The 23738-nt window shown below is 43.4% G+C and overlaps 1 protein-coding gene across 2 annotated transcripts in view; it reads right to left on the reverse strand.

Annotated features, from left to right (window-relative positions):
• The window catches only part of AGBL4 (AGBL carboxypeptidase 4), a 1613281-nt gene that overhangs the window by 947098 nt on the left and 642445 nt on the right, over positions 1-23738 (reverse strand). For both annotated transcript variants that reach the window (XM_077277379.1, XM_077277378.1), the window contains one exon: positions 320-414. In XM_077277379.1, coding sequence (XP_077133494.1) covers positions 320-414 — 95 coding nt within the window. The remainder of the gene's footprint in view (positions 1-319; positions 415-23738) is intronic.

The following is a 23738-nucleotide window of genomic DNA, read 5'->3' on the forward strand; positions in this document are numbered from 1 at the left end:
CCTTGATAAAAAAAAGCCACCAGTTGGTCGAAACATTGGACGGTAATTGCTTTTCCTTCGTTGCCAGATCAAAATAAAATTTTCGGCAACATTTACTACTCTAGACTTCTTCGGTGCTGAGGTCTTCACTACAGTATTATAGGACAACTGTACTTTCCTCAAGCATGACTACTTCCACAGCAGTGTCGTGGCTTTTCTTGGCATGTGATGTGGAAAGTTAGTGGCGTCATCACTGTTTTTGGTCACCTAAAACATATTAGACTGTTGAAAATACAGCATAAAACCCACACATATCGTCAAACAAAAATGCCTTTCTTACCAATTAGGACGACTTGTTGACTTGACCACCGGAGACATGCCATCTCTATAAAGGCTTTTTGTTTTGCTAAAGTTGACAATGTTGAAAATCACTCTCTAAAAGGAAGGGAAAAAAAAAACATTAATTTTTGTGCACTCCAAACTTTCTTCGAACTATAATCCCAGGCAGGTCATCTGTATGCCGCTTATTAGTCCCTCTGCCCTTGTAATAGATGTGTTGTCTTACAACTAATGAGAACTTTTTTATGATTTTGCTCACAAATTTCCAGATGGTTAAATGTTAAGGTTATTGCTAATAAATACTTAAAATATAATGGCTTTCTCCACCTTCAAATGTAACTTATCTTCATTTCTTTGATGTATCTAAGCTTTCAATTATTTTTTTTGTGTATGCAGCCCCAATGAGGACCTATGTGTCTCCATGGTAACAGACTACAAAAAAACCCATTGTAGTCAGATCATACAGTGCCTTCCATCTGTCTTGTATCTGATACATTCACGATGTTTCAAAAAGTATTGGATTGATGAAAGTGAGTATGAATGTAGGAATAGGCTACACATGGTTTGTTTGCAGTCTCTAACCACTGAGAAATATAGGTGTGCATAGGATCATTGAGTAATACCCAATTTCTCCTGTGAAGGCGCTGCAGGGAAATCGAGCACAACCAGTTTTTCTTATTGCTAATTGTTGAAGGTCCAGCAGCTAAATACCCGTCAGGCGATCTATTAGATTGAATATACCTGAGAAAAACCCTCGGAGTATAAGTCCAATTTGAAAAAGTATATATAAAAAATTTTATTCCACAGAAAGGTCATATACAAAATATTGAAACAATCAATCAATACATAGAAAGTAGACACAGCGAGGGAGACAGAAGAAACCACTGAAAGTACACGGTGACAGCCCCTATAGATATCTGCATATATTTCATAATAAAGTGCTAACAGTGCATGTCACAGCAAGGGTTTTTGGACCGGGTAGTCTTTTACTACATAAATCCCACAATGGGGTTAAAGTCAGAGTATAGCACACTAAATGCCAATCCCGGTTCCATAGACCTTACCCATCCTGCAGATTCCCAGAGGTCGCCACCAACGCCCCAACGCGCGTTTCAACGATCTATTAGATTGTCCTAAGCCTTAAACCACGTTAAAGACATACAGAAAATTAACTCATCAGAAATTAACATTAATATTGAAAGATAGAAACCATTTTTTTACGTTTGAGATGTTCATCAACTATAAACCACACAGGAATTTCCCAGAAAATGTTTAATCTCTGCAGCTCCACCAGAGGCGAAACAAAGGAGAAACATTGCATTACACAGTGCCCATTGGAATGAATATACAATTTCTTCGTAGCCAATCTCCAACCTTTCTTAACCTTTGAAAAGACTAATTAGATATTTTTTTGAATCCCCCCAAAAATAGATTCAGGTCATAATAAGCTGAATTTGACTGGTTTCCTTAAAAACGTAACACCAATATTTCCGTGACCTTTTAAAATGTCTTTTAAATGTCTCTTCGACAAGGTAAAAATTCCTGACGAGTTGTAAGATGGTAAGAACGGCAGAGTATACCAATAAAATTTTACTTATTTAAGGTCAGAAAATAGTACAAAATGATGAGATCCCAACTTTTCGGCTTCAGGAAAAAAAATCAGTAAATATCTGTTACGTTTGATATCAGGAACACCATTTCGGTTCTTACACAAGTCTTCATGAAAATTCCAAAATATTCTCTGTGATGGGCTCCGATCATGTAGTGGTCATCATGGATTATTGTATAGCGGCCGTTCAGAATACATCAGAGTACGCAGACTGTTGCACTGTCTCTCCATCATAGGTCGTATTTATAGCCTCAGTTGGCAGTCAAATGTTATCTTCGAGATGTTTTTTCGATGAAAGGAAATGTTTCAGGCATTAGGGAATTACCTGTGCAGCACAAATAGCAGTTTAATGCAATCCATGTGTTTTTAAAACTATTTAATTCAAATTAAACTTTGAATTTTTCGTCTACCGCAGTATCTTTTTATCCTTTTCTCATTACTTTTTAAAAATCATTAGCGATTCCAGGCAAACCTCAACTTTGCCTAAGCCATTACTTCTGCCTCTTTTTGCATTTGAATTAAAAAGGCTGTCCAGGACTGAGATATTAAAGGGGTTGTCCACTACTCCGACAAACCCTTCTCTACCTCTATGTTTGCCCTCCAGTAACACACTTATACCCATCTACGGTTCCGGCACTGTTCCACCTTGTTGCTTACTTTCTCTTGATGTCTGATACATCCAAAAGCAGAGAGAGTGAAGCCAGCGCTGACTGGGCACAGGGATCGCATGATATAACAATGTGCTGTGATCCTTCGGAGAGCGAGTGCCGATAACACTGGAATGGCGCCTGTACCGGAGGTTAGTATAAGTGTTATTATTTTGCTGACAGCAAACATGCTGATTGAGAAGGGGTTAGGGAACTAGTGGACAACACCTTCAATGTCGTAACATTCAGACAACCTCACCAATCATATTGAGCAGAGCAGAAACACCCATCAGATTCTCCTCCCCCTGCATACACCATGCCTCCCCTCCTTCAGGAAGGAGGAGCAGCTTTAGACTTTGATCCTAGCTCCTCTGGGGTGGTAGTCCAGGTGGATGCTCAAAGCAGGACCGGCTCTCCCTCAGCTTTGGTGATGGTGGGCCACCAATCCTTGACACTTACTATGGCCTTTTGGTCCTACGGGACGGGGAAAAGTTTATTGGGGGCCCTTCTCCTTTGCGAGTGGGCTATGAAAGACCACATCCTTGTTCACTTATTTGGTGGCACCATCACAGTTTTATAAAATTAGGTGGAGAGCACGATCTTGGACTTACAAAAAATAAAAAATAGGTCTTCAGTCCTTTAATTGCTATAATTAATATTATATTATTGTGTATTGTTATTTACAGGACATACAGTGTAGGTGACTGTCTGCTATGGGCCAATGTCAGGTACATGGCTGTATCCTTGGAGTTTGTATGGGGCTGTAATGCCGCACCCATAGAAGTCAATGGGGTTGTAATGTACCTTTATATGCCTCTAATTTCATAACGAGACATATGGAAATTAAATGATGTCTTATTGCTGAGAAGTTCTACTCTAAAAGCTTAATATGGTGCCACGTAGAGGCGCTATATGGCAGCACATGGACTAGTACAGATCTGTAGGAGCTGTGTGTGACAGATGAGCAAAAGTTTCGTTTTTTGGGGGGTGAAAACCCATTTGTTTCCAGAGTCAGAAAGGAAGCTCCTTTAAATGGACTTTGGTTTATTAAGGGAACATCTGCAGAGCAGGTGTTCAGCATGCTGCGAGAAAGCATTAGGAGTGTATGCATCATCAGATTTGCTCACAACTGACTTTCTCTGCTGTGTTTTCACATCAGGCTAAATTTAGTCCGGTAATTGCTTTTTGGATCAGCCATAAAATGATCACGGAAGAAACAAGAATCCCGCACATTCCTTTTATCATCGAGTCCAAAAGTCAGGACAGGAAACTCAAACTACTGTGCCCTTTCCTTTAAGTACGCGCGGGAGGCCGGGGAAAGTTAATTACATCACACAAACTTCGGCAATTTGGAATTCGTGTTTTGCATCTCAAGTACTTTTAAGGTAGGCTGTGCAAATAGAATTAGGATTCCTATTCATTTCAATGAGAAAAACACCTATAGGGCACATGGTATAAGCACGTAGGAAAAGAAGCAACTTATCAATTATACAGGTATTTCTGCTTGCAAAAATAAGCAATCCATATTTAATGGGAATTATTCAGCAGTTTTTTGCTATGTAATTTAAGAGTGGCATGATGTAGTGACTGAGTCCCTGATTCCAGCAATGTATCACTTACTGGGCTACGTGCTACAGTTTTGATACAATCACTATTTTCTCTGCTGCAGATCTAGCAGTGCTCTAAATGGTGAGCTCTGTATAACCCCGCCCACACCACTGATTGGACGCTTTCTGAGTACACTATGCATTTGGAGCGCCCCCACACCGCCGCAGGGCCGAGGGGTACCCGGAGCCGGGCCTCTGGGATCTCAGTCCTGGGGTTGTCACGGTGGCTAGACCCGGTCCGTGGCCCTGTCCGTCAGTGGGGGACGTCCGGTGTAATAGGTGGTAGTAATGGTAGCGATGGAGCGGTGCGGTTGTGGGGTGTAAGTCGCGGTAAATAACGAGGACACCAGGTTGCAGTCTCTTTACCTCTTTACTGGAGATCTCTGAGTCCTCAGTCCGGAACACGGTTCACCAGGCTACGCAAGTCCGGCCGGTCCAATGGCACCTCCAGAGTTCTCCTCTCAGGTGGAAATCTGTGCCTTCCTTCTAGCGCTATGTGTTGTAGTCCTTCCCTGCTGTGCTCACGGAAAGTAACCCCACAACGGTTGTGTCTGTTTCTTAAGTTCCCTCACAACTCGATTTGATGTTCCTCTGTAATCCACCCCTTCCCTGTATTCAGGTTGGAATGGCACCCGTTTGTCAGGTAGGCCTGGAGTTCTTCCGGGACCCTAGAGTCGCCCCTCTCCCGCAATTGCCCCCCAAGACTTCATAGGTGATATGTGGTAGACAGCCCGCCTGAGACCGACTGTCCTGCCGCTGTTTGGAGTATGGCTTGAAGCTGTATTCTAATCCACTCCCTCGGCGTTCCGGCCACCGGTATTGAGCCTCAGCAGGGTGCTGCCTCTTTCAGCACAACCCCTGCTGGTATTCTCCTTCTGCTTGATCTCGTTTCTCACTCAGCACAATCTATCTCGCTTCTAGTCCTTTCTTGAGTCCCGCCGCTTCCAGGAGCCTGCGCGGACCCGTTACGTTCTTTCAATGCCAAGCCTCTGCCAGGATCCCACCCCTGGCAGAGACCCTACAGTCTCTCCCTTCACAACACCCCCTGCCACAGGGTGTTGCTCCGTTCAATCCTGTCAGCGTTCTCTTCTAACTTCCTGCCTGACCCCCAGTTTACCCACTATGGTGGGGAGTGGCCTAATGAATAGCACCCTTAGCTCCCCCCGGAGGCCCTGCTGTGAAACATATTGGTGTCTGTGATACCTGATTGGAGGAACTCCTTCAGTGCCTTCGAACGTACCATGGCTCCCCTTAGCGGCGAAGCCACAGCACTGCAACGACCAGAACTCTGGGGCGCTGCACTCCCCCCTGGTTAAACACAGTACTCCGGGACTGGGAAGAAAAACAACAATACAGATTAGCAAAAAGACATACAATTTTGTTGAGTGCAAAACGATAAGTATACTTGAACAAGCTTCCCTTTATGGGAGGTGAGGACACTTTTAACGTTACAAACATGGTCAACATTATAAATTACAGGCTATGCATAACTCCTGTTACCCAACCGGGTATTCTACTTAGTGCAAATTCTGGAACAATAAATTAACATTGCCTTTAAGAAACATACACTCTTAGTTTACCAAAGGCCTTCCTATAATCACATTACAGGGTAAGGTAACTTCACATTCTCCTACTTTGAACCTGCAGGACCGCCTGTCCCTATGGCACCAGACCTACTGCCTCTCCTTTCTTTTACAGGACCGCCCCGTTCAGCCAGGGCTTACTGCCTTTCGCTACTATACATAGTATAGACATAACATTCCTTTCATTTAAAGAACTCTGAGCCCGCTCTACTCGGCTCCTTTAAGGACTCACTCTCTAACCCCTACGGGTTCACTCTCTGTCCTTAGTAACAAAGTAACTTTCAATGGGGACGCAGGGTTGACCTTCTATCCTCACCTTCATCATTACTTCTTTTACTTTCAACTATGCAGACCTCTACATCTACCCCTACGGGCTCTCTGCATCTTTTCTTTCTGCAAAACATTATTTAGATTTCACATTTCAACAAATTCAACACATATAACTTAGCATGTAAAACAGTTACATTTCTTTTTCAAGGCATCATTATGGCATTACTGTTCTGCAACAGTATCTCTCAAGTTCAGTTTCTCACATCCCCTTTAAGAGGGGACCAAGTCTTTCCGAGGTAGCTCGTCTTCTCAGCCTACCAGCCCACGCAAAGGTTCCGGTATGGTATCTTCGCAAAGTGTCTTTAACTAGAACCGGTAGGAAAGGTATCTTCACAAAGTGTCTTTGGCTCAAACCAATAGGGCAAATATCTTCGCAAAGTGTCTTTGGCTAAAACCAGTAGGGAGCACCTTTAAGAAGGTGCAAACTATTTACAAAAGAAGTTCGAATCATGCACAGTCCATGATCTCTGCAGTTTGTGTAACTTTTGTGCAAAAACTTCAAGAAAAAAAAAAACAAACAAAGGGGATCCCGGGTCAACAAAGGGATCCATTAACCCTGGACAGGTTTAGCAGCAACAGGAACAATTAAAACAATAAAGTAGCAACTATGTACATTTTCATAAACATTGAAAGCTATATCTTACTGAGGTTCTACGGGAGGTGACCTTCTTCCTGGCTTCACCAGACTCACAGATCGGTCCGGTGAGCCAGGACGCCGTCCTGGCTCCAGTAAAGATAGAATCCCTCTCCGGGAGGTCCTTCTCGTCGGTAGGCGTACCCGCCTCTCCGGGGCGCGGTGAGGTCGAACTTCCCCTGGTTCCGCGGGGTCAGGTCCCGCTGCCTTTCCTCCAGGACTATCCTCTTCTGGTGTCCCAGCAGCAGCCTGGAGGGCGACACATCGTTGGACCCCCCGGGCAAACCAGCCCGTCTCACTGGTGTTCTTTCTCCACCTCGTATAGGTGACGGCGTCCCCCAGCTTCAGGTTACAATCAAACCGCCTGCCAGAAGGTTCCACCTCTTCTCGGTCCACCCGGACCTGGATCGGCTCCCCGATCTCCTGTATGACCCCTCTCCCTTGCTGGGGATGGAAGGCCACCACAACACCCCAGTGTGAGGGCGGAATCTCGGGGACACTAACCAAGTCCACTTGTTCTGCAGGCTGGGGCCGGCTCCGCCACTCTGCCATAAGGCGCCGTAAGTGCTCCGCATCCGGCATGATCTTCAGACCCGGTGCAGGTAGGGTGCTTTCAGCCGGGCCCGGGTAAGGAGCAATGGGAGACAGCTTAATCTCGGTGGGTTGGCCCACCCGGGTGAGCACGCGGGCATCGGCCCTCAGTCGGCGGGTCAGCTGGCGGGCCTCGGCCGCAGCCACACGTTCCTCCGATAACGGCGTCGGAGGTCGGCCCATCAGGGACTCGGTAAGGGTCAGACCTCCCAGCAGCGGTGCCTCGGAGCCTATCTCGGACGCCGCGGCCTCAGACTGAGCCGACTCAGCTCCGCGTGGTGCTTCTGGTGCCGCCATTTCTTGCTCTTTTCCCGCGTCTCCTTCCCGCGGTCTCTTCCGTGGGCGGCCCCGTCCCCATGGTCTCCACCCTCCGACCAAGATCAGGAGGCGTACCTCAGCTGTTGACGGGCACGTCCTCAGGACACAGAAATACTTAGACTGGGCGGCCATTACTGTTCGCGCTCTCCAGCTCGTCTACGCCCACTCCACGCCCCTCTTCTCTTCCTGCGCTCTCCTCAGCGCTGCAATGGCGGCGGATTTTGGCGGCAAATGGCACAGCACACAGTCTTGCAATAAAGTACAGTCCAAGCACAACAAATCACAGTCTCTAGGCACACATGACCTGATTCTTCAGGCTTAAGTAGATCCTGTTCGTGACGCCAAGTTGGAGCGCCCCCACACCGCCGCAGGGCCGAGGGGTACCCGGAGCCGGGCCTCTGGGATCTCAGTCCTGGGGTTGTCACGGTGGCTAGACCCGGTCCGTGGCCCTGTCCGTCAGTGGGGGACGTCCGGTGTAATAGGTGGTAGTAATGGTAGCGATGGAGCGGTGCGGTTGTGGGGTGTAAGTCGCGGTAAATAACGAGGACACCAGGTTGCAGTCTCTTTACCTCTTTACTGGAGATCTCTGAGTCCTCAGTCCGGAACACGGTTCACCAGGCTACGCAAGTCTGGCCGGTCCAATGGCACCTCCAGAGTTCTCCTCTCAGGTGGAAATCTGTGCCTTCCTTCTAGCGCTATGTGTTGCAGTCCTTCCCTGCTGTGCTCACGGAAAGTAACCCCACAACGGTTGTGTCTGTTTCTTAAGTTCCCTCACAACTCGATTTGATGTTCCTCTGTAATCCACCCCTTCCCTGTATTCAGGTTGGAATGGCACCCGTTTGTCAGGTAGGCCTGGAGTTCTTCCGGGACCCTAGAGTCGCCCCTCTCCCGCAATTGCCCCCCAAGACTTCATAGGTGATATGTGGTAGACAGCCCGCCTGAGACCGACTGTCCTGCCGCTGTTTGGAGTATGGCTTGAAGCTGTATTCTAATCCACTCCCTCGGCGTTCCGGCCACCGGTATTGCGCCTCAGCAGGGTGCTGCCTCTTTCAGCACAACCCCTGCTGGTATTCTCCTTCTGCTTGATCTCGTTTCTCACTCAGCACAATCTATCTCGTTTCTAGTCCTTTCTTGAGTCCCGCCGCTTCCAGGAGCCTGCGCGGACCCGTTACGTTCTTTCAATGCCAAGCCTCTGCCAGGATCCCACCCCTGGCAGAGACCCTACAGTCTCTCCCTTCACAACACCCCCTGCCACAGGGTGTTGCTCCGTTCAATCCCGTCAGCGTTCTGTCTAACTTCCTGCCTGACCCCCAGTTTACCCACTATGGTGGGGAGTGGCCTAATGAATAGCACCCTTAGCTCCCCCCGGAGGCCCTGCTGTGAAACATATTGGTGTCTGTGATACCTGATTGGAGGAACTCCTTCAGTGCCTTCGAACGTACCATGGCTCCCCTTAGCGGCGAAGCCACAGCACTGCAACGACCAGAACTCTGGGGCGCTGCACATTGACAGGAAGCTGCTAATCAGCAGTGTTGCCGTGGCTGGACTACTTGGCACAAGACAACTAGTCCTGTAATAATAATCTCCTGCTGATAAAATACTGAAAACTATAACAGACAGCCCAGTAAGTGACCCATCACTGGAATCAGGGTATCTGCCCCTACCTCAAGTTGCTTTCAGATTACACAACAAAAACCTGCTGGCAGATTCAATTTAAATTCTGAATCAATTCAAATATAAAAAAACCACTCCAAACAAGAATAAAAAAAAAATCACCAAAAATGAAGGGGTTTTTTTTAGCATTTTTTGGCACGGATTTTTGAGCCAGAAAAATCCCGGTATAAAAAATAAATATTGTTAACATACTCTGGCGTAGATACAGTGGGTACAGGTATAGTCAGACCCCTTACATTTTTCACTCTTTGTTTTATTGCAGCCATTTGGTTAATTCAAACAAGTTCATTTTTTCCTCATTAATGTGCACTCTGCTCCCCATCTGGACTGAAAAAAACAGAAATGTAGAAATATTTGCAAATCTATTAAAAAAGAAAAACTGAAATATCACATGGTCATAAGTCTTCAGCCCCTTTGCTCAGTATTGGGTAGAAGCACCTTTTGAGTTAGTACAGCCATGAGTCTTCTTGGGAATGATGCAACAAGTTCTTCACCCCTGGATTTGGGGATCCTCTGCCATTCTTCCTTGCAGATCCTCTCCAGTTCCGTCAGGTTGGATGGTGAACGTTGGTGGACAGCCATATTCAGGTCTCTCCAGAGATTCTCAGTTGGGTTTAGGTCAGGGCTCTGGCTGGGCCAATCAAGAATGGTCACAGAGTTGTTCTGAAGCCTCTCCTTTGTTATTTTTAGCTGTGTGCTTAGGGTCATTTTCTTGTTAGAAGGTGAACCTTCAGCTAAGTCTGAGGTCCAGAGCACTCTGGAAGAGGTTTTCATCCAAGATATCTCTGTGCAAAAAGAAAAAAAAGAAAAAAAAGGCACAGGTGATTTTAATTAGCAGGAGACTGCAAAGTAAGGGGTCTAGCCCATCTTGGCTCTCACTGAAGAGCTGGAGGAAGGTGAGTTTAAATGCTCCTTTCATTTTGGTGCTGGTGCTGTGTGGCGGCCATTGTTGCTGTGGCTTTGTGCTGGTGGGGCGGCGCGGTCTGGAGTCATGGGGGCTCAGTCTCGCAGCATGGGTGCTGTGGGGCAGCAGGCCGTCCGCCCTGCTGGTGCATGGCCGCTGCGGCGGTGGTCGCCACACGGCTCCGCTCCGTTAGGGCGTTAGGACCCACTACGAGGTTTGCTGTGAAGTGGCAGTGGGCTTCATACAGTCTGATCAGAATGTTAAACTGAAAACCTCATGTTCAGTATATTAATTTTTGCCTAGCGGCTTTAGATCAACGTATGATTTTGGGATGTGCGGTTCATGCTCTTTTTTTATTTTTTTTTTCTGTTTGCACAAAGCAAGATATCTCAGTACTTGGCCGCATTCATGTTTCCTTCAATGACAACCAGTCATCCTGTTCCTGCAGCTGAAAGACGCCCCCATAGCATGATGCTGCCACCACCATGTTTCACTGTGGGGATTGTATTGGGCAGGTTATGAGCAGTGCCTGGTTTTCTCCACACATACCGCTTAGAATTATCACCAAAACGGTCTATCTTCTTCTCATCAGACCAGAGATCCTTATTTCTCATAGTTTGGGAGTCCTTCAAGTGTTTTTTAGCAAACTCTATGCGGCTTTCATATGTCTTGCACTGAGGAGAGGCTTCCATCTGGCAACTCTGCCATAAAGGCCCGACTGGTGGAGGACTGCAGTGATAGTTGACTTTGTGGAACTTTCTTCCATCTCCCTACTGCATCTCTGGAGCTCAGCCACAGTGATCTTGAGGTTCTTCTTTACGTCTCTCACCAAGGCTCTTCTACCACGATTGCTCAGTTTGGCAGGACGGCCAAGTCCAGGAAGACTTCTGATGGTCCCAAACTTCTTCCATTTAAGGATTATGGAGGCCACTGTGCTCTTAGGAACCTTGAGCACTGCAGAAATTCTGTTGTAACCTTGGTCTGATCTGTGCCTTGCCACAATTCTGTCTCTGAGCTCCTAGGCCAGTTCCTTTGACCTCATGATTCCCATTTGGTCTGACATGCACTGTGAGCTGTGAGGTCTTATATAGACAGGTGTGTGCCTTTCCAAATCAAGTCCTATCAGGTTGATTACACACAGCTGGACTCCAATGAAGGAGTAGAACCATCTCAATGAGGATCACAAGGAAATGGACAGCACGTGACTTAAATGTGAGTGTCTGAGCAAAGGGTCAGAACTAGTGATGAGCGAATATACTCGTTGCTGGGGTTTTCCCGAGTACGCTCGGGTGGTCTCCGAGTATTTGTGACTGCTCGGAGATTTAGTTTTTGTTGACGCAGCTGCATGATTTACAGATGATAGTGAGGCTGAGTACATGTGGGGGTTGCCTGGTTGCTAGGGAATCCCCACATGTAATCAAGCTGGCTAGTAGCTGTAAATCATGCAGCTGAGGCGAAGAAAACTAAATCTCCGAGCAGTCACAAATACTCGGCGACCACTCGAGCGTGCTCTGGAAAACCCTAGCAACGAGTACACTCGCTCATCACTAGTCTGAATACTTATGACCATGTGATTTTCAGTTTTTCTTTTTTATTAAATTTGCAAAAATTTCCACATTTCTGTTTTTTTTTCAGTCAAGATGGGGTGCAGAGTGTACATTAATGAGAAAAAATGAACTTTTTTGAATTTACTAAATGGCTGCAATGAAGCAAAGAGTGAAAAATTTAAAGGGGCCTGAATACCTTCCGTTCCCACTGTATGTTACAGAAATGTCTAACATTTTTACTTTCATCAGAATGGGGCTTTTTCAATGGTAGAAAATATATACCCTATAAATATATACCCCAAGCAGGTATATTTGGGTTAGGCACATCTGCCATTGGTTGGCTTTAGGCTACGTTTATACATCTGTGTAGGTGTTAAGATTCCAGAGAAGCAGGCCGAATTTTTTCTCAGGTGTCATCCTAATTGCTTCCATTTTTTTTCTTGTCCATTTTTTCCTCTGAAGCAGATAAATTGTCTGAACTTGTTTTAAAAAACATTGACTCTTATCAATGGTTGAGTTCAAAATGGATGAAACTCGGATGGAACTCTGAAGTGCAAAATGTGTGTTCCGCGTTCTATGTTTTTTACAGATCCCCATAGACTTTAATGGTCGAGTCTGATTGGCAAAATTGGATATTCCCCGAATCTCACTGTTGGATCCATGATCTTAACATCCGTCCTACTCTATGGGTTCCAGTGCTGTCCGATAAAAAATTGAACAGCGCAAGGGCATGTCAAACATATATGTGGTCTTATAGTGTTTTACTCATTGATCCGTGAAGCTATATTTTTGAGGACTGACTTTATCTCAGCTAATCATTAGTATTTTACACTGCTTCTCTGCGTCTTCAGATTGGATTTTGTGTACAGGTACAAGTTCTCCACCACATCAACAGCACATCATTGCATAGGGCACTGATTTCCCGAAAGAAAAACTCCTGTCACCAAAGTTTTTATCCTCTTAATATACCGCAGTCATCACATTATATAGGATTGTGTACTTACAATTGCTCATTTTGCCTTTCTAACCAGCTAATTTTTCTCTTTTCCTTTAAGTCTATGATATCACATGATTAGAAGCTGACTAGCTGAATCCTTCTCAGCTCTATGTATATGGAGGAAGTTTCTTTTCCCTGCATGAGTCATCATTAGAACTACAATCCTACACCACTGAAAAGTCCTTGGTAGGGAGAAGGAGCAGAGGAGCTGGGTAAAGAGTTGAAGATGGGGTACAGCTGGGTGGCCATTGACACTGCAGTGATTTTGAATTGTAGTTCTAATGCTGACTCATGCAGGAAAAAGAGACTTCCTGTTTCTATATAGCGCTTTTTCATATGGGCCACAGAGACCCTTTGGGCTCCCCTACGCTCTACGGCATGATTGGGATTGCAACCTCTGCACCCAGTACAGTGAGGCACGCGTGCGGAGAACACGTCAACCCCAGGGAGACACTGGAAATGGCCAGATTAAAACCCAGGATGACCCTTTGAGCCTCTGCTAGTATTGTTAGACCCTGAGTCCCCATTTTTTCCTTGCACAAGAAAAAACACATTTGCATTGCATTGTTAAAAAAATATATACAAATGGCTTTCTATACAATCAATATAAATCATTATGACCCGCGAGGTCCCAGGAAAACAATTTCACAATATACAGTAACTATATTACCAATGGAAGTTATAATAGACTTTTCTAATAAAATAGACTGTGGAGGTACAGATAAGTGAGCATGCAGCTACTTATTACGTGTGTACAGATATCAGGGATCCCTGCTGCTTCAGGGTCTTGTGGCGGACTATTCCTGCACAATCGTGGAACACTGGGTGATGTTACCTGCAGGACAAGCGGCGGCGGCGGCCCGCTGATCAGTTAATCGGTAGCACCTGTGTCTTGTTAACGGCACAGCAGCAATTTCTTCTGTTTTTATGAGAGGGTTTACAGTAATGAAAGAAATATAAAATGCTCTGTAATATTGATCCTGCTCATTAAACAGCTGGAAACAAAGGCAGGAGCCGGCTACAGTAAACGCTTATCGTGAGTTCAAGTCAATTTGGGAGCCATACACACGTCCTCTGGCTCTTTATACCAGCACGAAATATGGCTGGATACATATTTAGAACAAAAATAAGTGGGTTTTTTTCAGGAAGAAAGATGGATTTTTTTTGCACATATCAGTTTTTATACTACTATCCTAATGATGTCGGCCCCATCTTTGAATCAGTGGTGAGTCCACTTTCTAGATGACTTCCTTCTGCTACATCATATTCCCATGGTGACCAGAGCTACTTGATGGCATAATTGGAAATAGGCTGAATAATATTTCAGCATTTCAATGATCCTACTAGTCCTACAGTGCCCCTCATAGTCCTGCAGTTCGCCTCCTGTGCTACAGTGCTTCCTCCTGTCCTACAGTGCTTCCTCCTGTTATTACAATGCTTCCTCCTGTCCTACAGTATTCCACCTAGTCCTACAGTGCTTTTCCTAGTCCTTCAGTGCTCTGTTCCTCCTCGTCATACAGTGCTCCTCCTAGTGCTCTGCTCCTAGTCCTCCAGTGCTCCTATAAGCCCTACATTTCTCCTCCTGTCCTACAGAGCTCCTCCTGATCCAACAGTGCTCCTCCTTGTCCTATAATGCTCCTCCTGATCCAACAGTGCTCCTCCTTGTCCTATAATGCTCCTCCTGATCCAACAGTGCTCCTCCTGTCCTACAGAGCTCCTGTTGTCATCCAGTGCTCCTCCTTGTCCTATAATACTCCTCCTGATCCAACAATGCTCCCCCTGACAATACAGATCTCCTCCTAGTCCTACAGTGCTCCTAATGGTCCAACAGTGCTCCTCTGGACAATACAGAGCTCCTCCTGACAATACAGAGCTCCTCCTAGTCCTATTGCCTGATCCCCCATTCCTCAAGTCTGTCCTGATTCTTTTTGGTCTTCTGGATACTTCCAGCTCCAGTCAGCTCTAGAAGCTATAGAGTCTCTATTTAAAGCCGGGGTCACACTTGCGAGTGCAATGCGAGTCTCTCGCATCAATTCCTGGCAGCAGAAAATACATGCTGCCGCACACTCAAGGTCCCGAGTGCCGGCGGCAGTGCTGGGTACTGATGCAAGAGACTCGCTCAAGTTTCATGCATTGCACTCACAAGTGTGACACCGGCCTAAGACTGTTCATCCTTGGTTGCATCTATTACTGGTTTTACAGTAAATGAATGTACAATTCTAAATGTAACTAACATTTTTATATTTTTTCTCTATATATTAAAGCCCCTCAAAAATAAGGGTCACAGTCCTAAGACGCCAGATGGTTGTACAACCCAGAAGACAGAACCACTCAGATCATGCATGAGCATGAACACAGCAGTATATGGTCTCAAAAACAATTTGGGGAGTATTTACACAGCAGTATGAGGGTTCATATACTCGTTCAACACTTCTGCCCTGTGGTTTTAGTGATTATTGGGGGATCTCTGGACCCTGACTATCACTAATCTACAACAATTTTGAGGTTATATTAAAAGATTCATAATAAGGCAATTACCTTACAGGTATGTCTTGGCATATAGAAAAAAAAACAAAGTACCCATAGTAGATCCATGCAAACATACAATCTAATGTCCAGAGGATACAAAAAAAGACACTAAAATAATGTCAGAAATATAAATGTCTTATTTGAATTGAAATTTTAAGCCAAGTAGTTGGATTATTGGTACATGTAATTTTACAGAACAAAGATATGTGCCATCATGGACACTCCACCCATCAGCCCATAGCGGTTTTAATTGCAGCACCTTTTTTTCAGCTTAGGAGAGGATTCACATTAGGTCCCCAGCAACAGGAAACACCTTGTTGTTGGCTGCTGGACACGCATGAATTGGCCAAACTATGCGCTAAGCATTCTCCATTTATTCCTATTATCTAGAGCAGTAATGCTATTTATATTTCATATATTTTATGTTTACATACTATAGCGTTACAGAATGCAACTTTATTTGTTCGTTAAGCATAGAGATGGCTACTATTAGTTTCTTAGTTTGCACCTGTACACACCAGTTTTTTGTTTGGATGTGACAGTCAATCTTTTGTTATTGATAAAATCTCTGTTTTCTTTGCTGTAGATGTAGCAGTGCTCAGAATGCTGAGCCGAGTGTATCCCACCAACAACAAACTATAGCACTATGCTTAGCAAGTGACACATCTTTGGAATCCGGGTCTCTGCCCCTATATCATGCTGTTGTTATGGAAATTTTTGGGTTGGATAAATTTATCCCTATGTGTGTGCTGCGGCCGCTCCCAATAAGACTGAGTATTTTGAGCGCTCAAGGAATGAGACTGCACACCATGTTGTGTCAATAACATTCCTTCAATACTGATACTTTATTGTACATACATAGTTTTTATGATAGCATATAGAAAGGAGTGGTTAGGGGTTGTTAGGGGTGGTTAGTTAATTACCATATTATCTAGCTCCTCTGTCATTGGTTATCTAAACATATATGGAATATTGTGATTAATGCTCATATGACTGCTGACCAAGCAACTAAAGTGTAGCTCTCTGCATGTAGGACAAAGTTGAGACATTTGATCAGCAGTTAATACATCTGACACTGTTGTTCCGCTTTTGGGATGGAAAACCCCATACAATCTGTCTGGCCTATATCAGTTCATGTCAGCCATTTTAAACCATTGATTATAATGTATATATTAGCTGTGAGCATATGAGTATATATGATTATAGAGGAGTACACATGCAAGTGAGATCTACATGATATATATATTTCTATCACACTGTTATCAGATTTAAAAAAGGGCTGATAGATTTCCTCTAAAGAGTAGCTCTATTTTTTTGTTTTAATGATATGTACTACTTAATATTTTGTGCAGTTTGATAAGGGTCTATGTCCTGATACCCCCACCGATCGCCTAAAAATCTGCTTTGAAATGCATATCTTGTTAGAAAGAAGTGCTCAGCTCCTAACTAAACTATTACTCATGGTGGTGTATGGCCTCATAGATGGGTGGAAAGCATGCTAAGATGAATGAAAGCTGTGATTAAAAATCATGGTTATTCCACAAAATATTGATTTCTGAACTCTTCTTGAGTTAAAACATTAGTATTGTAGTTTCTAAATGATTATGAACTTGTTTTCTTTGCATTATTTGAGGTCTGAAAGCACTGTTTTTTTTTTTTAATTTTTACCATTTTTCTTTGTCAGAAAAAAATATACAAAATTTGTTGCTTGGAAATTCGGAGACATGTTGTCAGAAGTTTATAGAATAAATGAACAATTTACATTTTACTCAAAAATATACCTATAAAGAGAAAAATCAGAAAAAATTAACATTTTGCAGTGGTCTCTTAATTTTTGCCAGAGCTGTATATGGCTTCCCGATGTGCAGGTGTTTATACCGTGAGGCTCCTGTCCTGCTCTATATTGAGGTCGGCTGACACAAGGTCAGGTTTTAATACTAGAGACTGGTTATGAACATCCCAATTGGATATACTTTGTCGTCGTGAAATGGCTTTTATGCTTTTTTTGGTCAACATATTTGTAACTAAGTACCCTATGTTATCTCCAAATACTATTACTATTTACTTTTTTACTTACTACAGGGTATATACTCATTTGGTCTTTTTCTTGAATTCTAACTAGGTGCATTTTTCTGAGCAGCTGTTTAAGCGATCAGTAGGGGGTCTCAGAATCCGAACCGCCACTGATCTGCAGGAAATGTTAAGTACGGTAGTTCCTATCATCTTTTAAATAAATGATAGATACTCTATAAATCCCCGAGTTGACTGTATGTACCATAGATGGTTTATCGAATCTCCCATTCATTACATGCAGACACCAAATTTTTTTGTTCTACACATCCACTGGCCTGTACACATGTGCAGCTTTATATGTGGCACCACTGCAATATTCCGTAGGTAGTGATGGGCAAACCCCCGGATGTGTGGGTCCGTGGAGTTTGGCCGAACATTTTTTTAAAATGTTTGGTTCGGATTAAAGAAAATTATCCGAACCCAGACCCCATTCGGATGAATGGGGGCCTGAACATCCATTGTTTGCATGACAGCGCACCAAACACTGCCTCTGAAAGGTGGTAAGATTATTACTGGTGATCAGAGAACAGAGGTTCCCACACTGTCAGATGACAGTGTGAGCCAGCAGCTGTGACTGGCGGTAAAAAGTTTACCTCCAGTCACAGAGGCGTTGGCTGATGAGAGAGTACTACTCCCATCAGCCTATGCCAGCTGCTGCTAATATCAGTGAGAGCAGGCGCGGCTAATGGGAGTACTCATCAGCTGTCGCCTGTGCTATAAATAAATTAATAATAAAAAAATGACACAAGGTCTTTTATTTTTGATAACCAGCATGGCAAAACTGACAGCTGCAGGCTGCAACAATCAGCTGTCAGCTTTTACATGTCTGGTTATCAAGAATATTGCGGTCCCCATACTGTTTTTTAAAATTATTAAAATAAATAATTTAAAGTAACGGAATGGGGTTCCCCCCATTTTTAACAACCAGCCAAGGTAAAGCAGACAGCTGGGGGCTGGTATGCTCAGGCTGGTAAGGAGCAATGGATATTGGCCCCCCGAGCCTAAAAATCGCAGCATGCAGCCACCCCAGAAAATGCGTATCTATTAGATGTGCCAATTGTGGTGTTTTGCCAGGCTCTTCCCACTTTCCCTTTGGCGGTGGCAAATTGGGTTCATGTTTGTAGGGTTGATGCCACCTTTGTATTTTCAGGTGACATCAAGCCCAGCAGATAGTAATGCTATTTTTAGGCAGGTGGGGCCATTATCCATGGCCCCTTACCAGCCTGAGAATACCAGCCCAAAGCTGTCTGCTTTAACTTGACTGGTTGTCAAAAATAGGAGGGACCCCACACTGTTTTTTTTTTATTATTTATTTAAATAATTTAAAAAACCGCATAGGGACCCGTCTATTCTTGATAACGAGCTATGATAAAGTTGACAGCTGAGTGTTGCAGCCCGCAGCTATCATTTTTGCAGTGCTGGTTATCAAAAATAGAAAGACCCCATGTAATTTTTTTTCATTATTTATTTATAGATTAGTACATCAGAACAGCACTTTCTCATCATCCGACGCCTCTGTGACAGGAGGTAAACTTTTTACCGCCAGTCACAGCTGCTGGCTGTCAGATGAACCACAGCTCTCTGACCGATGGTAATTAAGAACCGGACAGAGCTCCTGGTGTTTCTTGTGCTGTCATGCAGATGTCAGCCTGGGAAACACCCAATATTCGGGGCGCCGAACCCGAACAGTAACCTGGACTTCCTTCCTGGTGCAGACCCCGACCTTTACTATTCAGTTTCGCCCATCACCAACCGTAGGTTGTTATGACAGGACTAGCAACAAAATCAACTAATTAGTTGAAGTTTTTTGTTCTTATAGGCAAAAAGTTTTGAAATTGGCTGTAGTGAATGTCTGAGCAAAGGAGGTGACATTATTTGGGAAATCAATGAAGTGAGAAAATGGATTGAACTGTAGAAATTGAGCGATTATGGCAGAATATGGAAAAACACTTTACAGCAGAACACACTAAATCAAAACCCCAGCTTAATTATTCCTCCTCTAAAAGTATGTCAATTAAATTTACTCATTAAAACTAGATGCATTTTTTTTTCTAGAAAACTCATAAAAAATAACAAGTTATTGAGGATCTCAACATGACTGATTACAAAAAGCGAAAATGGGAAATGTGGAATAATTATGAATTTTTTGTGTTGAGAAAGTTTCTTTATGCTGAGAAAAGAAAGAATACATCACAATTTAAATCAATCGGCCACATGTATCAAAGAACTAAAATAACCTCTTATTATGCTAATCACCCCAAAAAACAATCCAAGCTAAAATTTAAAAGCAGTCACTGCTGGAACCTAAAATGGAAGCAAGTGTTCAATATCACTACAGCACCCCTGCAGGGCAAATGAAGCATTGCAATTTGACAACTGAGTTTAAGGACAGATGCATTTCATTGTGCAAGAGGGGCTCTTTCTGGCCATTCTCTATTCTAGCTAATAGATGAGAGTCCATAAATGGGTCCCCCGGTATTATTTCCCTATTAAAATATTTGAAATTAACAAAGCCCTGTGGAATATGATGACAATTGATAAACCTTTACATACCACAAGGCTACAATGAGGGTCAGGGTTTGATGGCCTCCTTTGAATGAAGCCAAGGGATAGCTGGTCATCCTCCCTTTAACCACCTGGGCTGCCACCCCAGAGGAACTAGGAGTTCACCTCTCCTCAAAAAGTCAAAGAGAAAGAGGTTTACAGGTGAAAGTGGAATCTGATGGTCCAGTATTGCCTTCCTAGACCGATTAGGAGGGAACCCATAAAGGGAGCTGCACCTTGAAAAGTCCAAGTGAAGAGGGTGACACACGGCAAAACAAGCAAAACAAATAGTGGAGGTTTTACAGTGTAATACTGACCGGAAATTCCCCTTTGGAATTTAATAAATCTCCCATCCTGGACAAAAAGGCCCTGAAAAAACATGAAAGCAAATGTGCCAAACTGAGTGGGTTCAGACAAATCAAGAATCACCACTTCTGGGACATCTAGGCACCTTGGACTCTCAAACTGCCTAGCCCATGACATCAATCCTGAGGTTCGGGTTCATCTAACTGGATGACTATGTGAGCCACCAAGCGAATACTTCGAAGCTTCCACGCAATCTAACTGGATGACTATGTGAGCCACCAAGCGAATACTTCAAAGCTTCCACGCAATCTAACTGGATGACTATGTGAGCCACCACGCGAATACTTCGAAGCTTCCACGCAATCTAACTGGATGACTATGTGAGCCACCACGCGAATACTTCGAAGCTTCCATGCAATCTAACTGGATGACTATGTGAGCCACCACGCGAATACTTCGAAGCTTCCACGCAATCTAACTGGATGACTATGTGAGCCACCAAGCGAATACCTCGAAGCTTCCACGCAGTGTCCATTAGAGTATCGGATTCTGTATCAACAGGTCGGAAGCAAAACCACTGACCCCAGCAGACACTGCACTGGCCAAAAAGCAATAGACAGCCAACAATTTCCATCTGTACAGAACAGGATTTGGCTGAACGAGATGACTATGATACAACTTTGGGGAGTGTGCTAGCTCTCATTTTGGAGACCATTAGTGGATGTTGTCCTCTCGGCAATGGTGCATGGATGGGGGGAGGGGAAGAAATAAAATTAGCTCTTCCCTCAAGCAGAAGGTCTCTGGGTGGGAGTCTGGCTTGGCTAATATTACTAATCACGATAAAAAGTTTGGTTTACAGGTGGCACTAGAACGCTTTCTTCCCTTTTGGCAGATGTTTAATTTGCATATTTTTCCATGAAGCATTGCTAATAGAATGGCATTCATAAACTGCAACAATATAGAAATACTTGGCACTCAGAAAAAAGTCCTTCTGTGATGTATCTGAACGGGATGGGACTTGCACTAAGAGCATAAATAGGGTCTTCTGCACCTGCTCTAATGAGAACCAGTTCCTTCACCAAGTTGCATCAAAAGCGTCGGACCCCTGCTCTGTGCTAAAGAGGGAAAGTACTCTAAAATGTGTCTGGTTTGGCTTATATACCTGGACATGTTGCAAGGCTTGTTAAATTGCTGAACATCGATTTATACCTATTGGATGATGGCTACCTCCAACAAGCGCTACTAGCAAGATAGTATTCTTCTCCTTGGTAGAGAGATAATTTGTTTTTTTTCTTCCATAAGACTCAACATGCAACTGGTCTCCTTAATAACTTTCAGTGAGTCCCTGAGGACACTTTTCCAGGCGAAACACATGGTATTCTTTATGATCTCTAAGTTGTCGTTGTAACTTTCTATTTTTGTATTTTTTCTCCCATGGAGAATAGCCAATAAGACTTTCCTTAATAACTCCCAGTGAGTCTCTGAGGACAATTTTCCAGGCGAAACGCATAGTATTCTTTATGATCTCTGAGTTGTTGTTGTGACTTTCTGTTTTTGTATTTTTTCTCCCATGGAGAATAGCCAATAAGACTTTCCTTAATAACTCCCAGTGAATCCCTGAGGATACTTTTCGAGGCGAAACAAATGATATTCTTTATGTTCTCTAAGTTGTCATTGTGACTTTCTCTTTTTGAGCTCACCAAAAATAGCCTCCATTTCTTCAACACTTGCGCGCTTGAGAGCTCCACGTTGCTCCCGTATTTTACTGCACGAGATCAAGCTTCCCGAGTGTTTCTGCAGATTAATATCCATCGCTGTGATCAAGGTGCTCACTTCAAGTGTTACAACATCACTGATCAAGCCACCTATTTGAAGTGTAAGACATTCCCTACTTTTTAATCCTGATGGCTTTGCTCTTTGATGTTGGGCCCTAGTCTCGTGTGATACATTTGTTTTGATTCAGACTGCGAGCCTGCTGTTCTTTTGCTCCTTTAATTTTACCCAGTGACCTAAGGGGATAGGACTTTGCCGAGTTTGGCAAAGACTAAGCACTCATTAATATGGCCATGGGTCAGGAAGTGTCAGTTCCTTCACTTTACTGTAAGTAGGGAAATAAAAGGGACGTTTATCAGTTATGAGCATGGAAGGGAATGAGAAACTAAGCAATGATTTATACGGAATCCATTATCGAAATTGTCACGGAAGTGTTTCCCTTTATCCCGCTGGAATCTCTGGGAATCATTTATTCCACATCGTCGTTATGCACGTGGCACTTCCTAATGATTGTGTATTTATTACCCGCTGCTTATAGAGCACCAACATACAGCGCGGTGCGCAGATTATTATCATTCACATCAGCCACCAGTCCCCTATGGGGCTGGTAATCCAATTTCCCTCTCATGCAAATACAATTTGATTGGAAATGAAAGTTAATTTGTCACCAGATTTTACAGCATAAGCTGCATATATTATTATATAGACTCATGAACCTAATGAGGCTGGTGTACTTACCACTCAAAATTACCTTATAATCGTGTCATTAAAAAATTAAGCATTTTAGAGTCCAGTTAGAGCATAAATTTTTTAAAAGGATTATACAGCCATTATAAAATGGATTTTCAAAATAAGTATACCAGCTTCATCAGGTTGAAATAATAATAAAAAAAAATAATTAAATTCTATAGCTGGACTGATACAATGCTCATCTAACTGTTAGGAAGGGATGCTTTCAAAAAGCATTATATGGCCATTCCGATATGGGTTTTCAAAGTAAGTACATCAGCCTCATTAAGCTTAAGGGATCTGTTTAATTACACATTCAGTTTGTATTGTAATATCTGGCTTAATTAACTTGTCAGTATGTTTTGGGGGGAAACTTTAAAAGAGGATTAGACGGCCATTCCGACATTGATTTTCAAAGTAAGTAGAGAAGCCTCATCAGGTTTAAGAGAGCTGTTAAATTATGTATGAAGTTTTTATTGTAATGTCTGGCTTAATTAATCAGTATGCTTTTGAGGAAACTTCCAAACACGATTATAGTCCATTCTGACATGGATTCTCAAAGTAAGTACATCAGCCTGCTCAGGTTTAAGAGGTCTGTTTAATTGTGTATCTAGTTTATATTATAATATCTGGTTTAATTAAACTCATCAGTAAGTTTTTGAGGATGGGCGGAAGCCAGAAAAGTAATCAGATAATGGAGTCTCTACAGAGACGTTGCCCCTGGTTTAAATTGAATTTGGGATACCAATATCACAATACAGTCATATGAAAAAGTTTGGGCACCCCTATTAATCTTAAGCTTAATGTTTTATAAAAATTGTTTTTTTTGCAACAGCTATTTCAGTTTCATATATCTAATAACTGTTGGACACAGTAATGTTTCTGCCTTGAAATGAGGTTTATTGTACTAACAGAAAATGTGCAATCTGCATTCAAACAAAATTTGACAGGTGCATAAGTATGGGCACCCTTATCATTTTCTTGTATTATATACTCCTACCTACTTTTTACTGACTTACTAAAGC

This window comes from Ranitomeya variabilis, chromosome 8, assembly GCF_051348905.1.
Source record: "Ranitomeya variabilis isolate aRanVar5 chromosome 8, aRanVar5.hap1, whole genome shotgun sequence".
Classification (NCBI taxonomy): domain Eukaryota; kingdom Metazoa; phylum Chordata; class Amphibia; order Anura; family Dendrobatidae; genus Ranitomeya; species Ranitomeya variabilis.